This window comes from Hyalella azteca, unplaced genomic scaffold, assembly GCF_000764305.2.
Source record: "Hyalella azteca isolate HAZT.00-mixed unplaced genomic scaffold, Hazt_2.0.2 contig3496, whole genome shotgun sequence".
Taxonomy (NCBI): domain Eukaryota; kingdom Metazoa; phylum Arthropoda; class Malacostraca; order Amphipoda; family Hyalellidae; genus Hyalella; species Hyalella azteca.
In genome coordinates this window covers 14205-19521 of record NW_025933745.1, presented here as the reverse complement: position 1 = coordinate 19521, position 5317 = coordinate 14205, and the positions used below count along the sequence as shown (strand labels likewise).

General features: G+C 32.0%; 1 protein-coding gene across 1 annotated transcript; it reads right to left on the bottom strand.

The window, feature by feature from the left end:
* Positions 1 to 13: 13 nt before the first annotated feature.
* Positions 14 to 3752, bottom strand: LOC108675446 (6-phosphofructo-2-kinase/fructose-2,6-bisphosphatase-like; the record flags this gene model as incomplete). The annotated part of the gene is made up of 4 exons (XM_047879632.1): positions 3747 to 3752; positions 2402 to 2536; positions 1146 to 1299; positions 14 to 117 (listed from the first exon to the last, which is right to left on the bottom strand). Coding segments are annotated over exons 2-4 (354 nt in total), but the record flags the coding sequence as incomplete, so codon positions are not given.
* Positions 3753 to 5317: the final 1565 nt, after the last annotated feature.

Below are 5317 nucleotides of genomic sequence, written 5' to 3'. Positions count from 1 at the left end.
ACTCGCGACGTACCCTGGAGAAGTAGATGCTGCGTTTGCTGATGTGTATGTGCATGAGGTAGTACACGATCTTGGCTTGTACATGTCCTTTGTGCTTGTGCACCAGCACCTTCTCTCCTGTTGTTAGAACATTACTGTTGTTATTGGTAACATTGTTATTGTTTACATTGTTATTGCTATTGATAACATTGTTCTTATTGATGACATTTTTATAGTTACATTGTCATATATATTGGTAAAATGGTTGTTATTATTGATAACATTGTTGTTGCTTTTGATAACATTGTTATTGTTTACACTGTTATTGCTATTGATAACACTGTTTTTGTTGATAACAATTTTATCGTTTATATGCATTCGTCAAAATTATTCGGACGGTCGATGTTGGGGTTGATAGTAGGTTATATTTATAATAACATCTCATAACTAAAATGCAAGACATTCTAATTCATAGAAAATTTTCAAAAATATACGTTACATTTGAACCGTGTTTGGGAAAAAATATTAAAAATCATAATTTAAATCTTAAAAGCGAAAATTCCAGATTTAGCATGGACAACTGACTTTAAATTTTTAAGATTCCACAGAAGTCCGACATTTTAAGAACAATTCAAATTTCTTTCCACCAAAAAATGTTTTCTTTCAACAGATGAGACCAAGCTTTGGTCCTTTTCTTATAATGTAAGTATATACATCAACTCGCTTTACAAAATGCTGGAAAATAGTAATGGAGGCAAGCGTAATGACTTGTATAATCATTACCTGTATTGTAAATATTGTAAATTTTTGTATTGATCTACCTGTGTTGCAAATTTGTATAATGATTTATTTGTATTGCAAATTTGTATAATGATTTATTTGTATTGCAAATTTGTATAATGATTTACCTGCATTGTAAATTTGTATAATGATCTACCTGCATTATAAATTTGTATAATAATTTGCCTGTATTTTAAATTTGTATATTGATATAGCTGTATTGTAAATTTGTATGCTGATTTACCTGCATTGTTAATTTGTATAATTTACCTGTGTTGCAAATTTGTATAATGATTTATTTGTATTGCATATTTGTATAATGATTTACCTGCATTATAAATATGTATAATGATTTACCTGTATTATAAATTTGTATACCAATTTACCTGTATTGTATATCTTCATATACGAGAGATATTTCTCTTTCTCTTCGTCCAGGGGCTCGTAGATGCGCTTGTAGTGTTCGATCCTCTGCAGAAAATCAGCCAGAGCTTTTTCTGGCTTAACTCCTTTGTAGTCTGGACCATTTACCTTCACTTCCTGTACAGAAAACGAGAGATTATTTCCCATAATGTCATAAAATTACTGAATGAATATAATATAAGAAACAGAAATACGAATAAAAAGAAAGCCATATATTTCATAGTAAAATCAATATGAATTACGCGTCACATATGATGGTGGCGAATGGTATCTCTGAGAAGACTTAACTTCAATGCTCATCGATTAATGAGCCAGGCACGCTTCGGAGATATAAATATACTCGTAATTTCAAGAAAAAACTCAGGCATTGGGACGTGAGTAGCCAAGTTGCAAGCTATGCGGTGAATATTCATCAAAGATTCATAAACTTTCAGCCAGAAGCCTCGGTATCGTCCCAGAATTATTTACTTTACGACGATTTCGTTTGTTCTGCTCACGTGTGGTCTGCTATTTGCAGGAATATATTATTATTCTTTTTCATACATTATATTACACGGACTATGTTACGGGCAGATAAGATTGTAACAGCGGCTGAGATCACTGTGTTGATAGACTGACGCTATCTAGACGGACGTACAATGGCCGAGCTTCGTGGTCATTTTCATGCCATTTAATTATTGATGGGATTCAGTTAAACAATTCGCAGGTCGCAGGGGTTAGGACATAGCATCAGTGCACAAATGACTGAGTAATGGTTACTTAATTATATACTCGTATCACAAGTATATAACTTGTATCACAAGTATATCACAAGTGACCGAGTAATGGTTACTATATACTTGTATCACAAGTACCTATATAAGTTATGGTTACTTAATTACTTGTATCACAACGAAATGAAAGCCAATGCATTGAATTGATATTTTGTCTTGGTTGATAAATATTTCTAACTGATCGGTAGACTCTTTATCACGATTAATGACCAAATGGTAAAATTTGATGATAAACTTCAGTAGAACGATTAAATTTCACTGAAAAAGCCTAGTGCAGAACGCTCCATGACCTCGAAGTCAGTTTAACATTCATTTTATAACGCATTCATTTATTACTTGCCATTGGTAAAGATCACGTATTACAAGAAAGTATCTATTAAATGTCTAACCATATGCTTCGGTCAGCTCTTACACGTACGATGATGTAAGTGTCAGTGCTCACTGACCTTGATGTTGGCTTCAACAAGTTGAGCGTCGTCACAGATACTCTCAATAAAGAAGAGTTTACAAGTGAGTTGTTTCTCCACAATTTGGTGAATCATCCTACGTCTGTCCCTGGTGGTGTTGGTCGCGTCGAAGACCTGAATACATGATGGAGATTTATGCATGTTTGAAATAATACATGTATTAATTCAACCATGGATGTATGCAGGGTTCTCCATGTCGCAACAACTCGTGTAGAATATCAAGCAGCAGGCATACAGCGGCATATACAACATGATTAAATATAAATATAGAGGATGGAATTTTCCAAAAAATGAACGGATGATTTATAAAGTTTAATTTCAAACCTATAGTCTTTAAAACCTCTAAAAGCCGAATCTCCATTTTGATGTCATTTGGAACCTACCCTTAATTCACCTTTCATTAATGTAAAAACTTCGTAATCATTAGTAGAAGAAAACGTAGTCAAAAAATATATTGAAACGGGACCTTAACGAAAAAAATTAGGCAATCATATCTTGAAACGAAACTATGCGCATAACTATACTTATATTTAAATTTTACGATCCGATCTCAAACGAAGAATGTCGGTAGATGCTATAGATAAATAAAGTGGAACTTACTCGATGATAGTTACTATCCTCAAATTATTGAAGTATTAAACAAATGTGTATTACTTCAAGATAATAATGCATTCAAGAACAACCATAGATCGTGAGTACAAAGTCTTTACTTTACTATTAATTTCATCACTTTTAATTACTTTCAACTTAAAAACTATTAGTTTTTTAGCACCCAATGGTCAAAGATTTATTACGGGCAGGCATCTATTTTTGACGCCACGGGTTACTTGTTAAGCTAAAGCTGCCGCGAGAAGTTAGTTAAATAATACTTTATTTTAGCTCTTTAGCATATCCAGAACATACAAAAATTATTTTAGAATTTAGGAGATTTCCTGCGCATCCATAATTTTTTTAGTTCTAAAACTTTTCCAGTGTATCAAAAAAGTATTACCGCCGTTGAATATTAAAAACACATCCGCAATTCATTTCAGCTCTTGAACCTTTCCACTGCATAAAAAAATTATCTATGGCTTTTTAAGACATATGATTATAATTATATGTATATTTGTATAATTTTATTGAAATATATCGATATATTGAAAATATATATTGAGATATATCGATATATTGAAAAAACTAATAAGAAAATTGCGAATAAAACAAATTCTCTGGTCTTCAATGAAACCTGCTTGAAAGAAGAAATTCTGCCAACCTATACTAATATTTGTATAATTATACGTGTATAATTTATGTTAGATCCAGAAAGCTGACACGTCTCACCGACCGCCACTCTGCCTGTCTCTTATACACATCTAGATGTGTATAAGAGACAGGTAGATAGTTATAAAAGATTATAACACGATATTAAAGCCCCTTTTTTCCTGGCTGCTCCATACTCCTGGCCCTTATCCCGCTTCTCTAAGTTAGTCAACGTATCTTGTATCCCGTCGATATTTTATAAACGTTCTCCTGCTCGAGGCAAAATGAGGAGCAATGACATTCATGACGTCAGTATCCCATGAACAAAAATAAGAGGGATAAGTGGCCAATGCTGTAAAAATGCAATGGCTGAAAATTCTTACGTCTCAGATATCAACGTAAATTAAATATAACATCACTATAAAAAACCTCGCTACAATTTAAATGCCTTTCATCACACANCCTGTCTCTTATACACATCTAGATGTGTATAAGAGACAGAACAAATTGCGTGTAAATGTAATTACCAAACCGTAATTTATTCTATCACACGCAGTTTCTTCTTAGAATCATATATGGAAATGTAATCATCAGGTATGTGAGCTGCAGGATACCGGACACTTTAACTTTAAACTTTAATTAATCTTACATTTTCATGGATATTGTGACAAATGTTGAGCTTTTTCAGAGTATATAAACGTTAAAATGATAAAAAATTTGAAAAGTTCATCAGTACTGAAGATTATTCACTGACTCACTACTAAATGTGTTCATTGACGAAATAATTACATGGAATTAAGTATATAATTGTTTAATTAAAATTAAGAACTCAATAAAAAAAATCATTCAATTATTTAAAAAATCGTCATTTAATTTCAAAAATTCTTCCACCAAAACTTGTCTCACATGAATCAACTCAGGTTATGCAGAAGTTTAACTGAAATTTGATCGAAATGAGATTGTGGCTACGATCAAATTAACACGGTTGAAATGCACATCCAATCATAAATTTTCAGAACAAGCTGGCGAATTGGTACAGAGTGTTTCAGAATTAAGTAACCCTTTTAATTTGGTAATAAATAAAAAACTAAGAACGTTATGAAGTTGAAACTTGTTTTATTTAAAAGAAGAACATTTTTATGGTAATGTTGTATCCTAGTTTTTAAATATAATATCTTTTAAATGCCCACCACAATTGTTTTGACAAAATAGGGCTCTTCTCTTCGTTGCTTTCATAACCTTCATTAGTGTTTCTGACGAGAGTGCAAATTTTTGATATCCGCAAATTTTCGATAAAGATATTTAAATGTGTTTTTTGAAGGATCCTTGTTTTGAAATGGATCCTGTAATCACGTTGAACTTCTGTTATTAACATCGTTATTGACTGTAGCGATAATTTTGTTCTTTCTTCTTTGCTGTAGCGAATCATGATGAAAATTTAAGGCTTGATAATTAAACACAAATTTAGCAAGCTATGCAGGATAATGACGTAACTATGATGCAATATTAGCATGAAAATGTTCTTCTTTCAAATAAAACAAGTTTCAACTTCATAACGTTCTTAGTTTTTTATTTATTAACAAATTAAAAGGGTTACTTAATTCTGAAACACCCTGTACAATGCATTATTTTGCGCCGCTATGATAGTTAACCGCA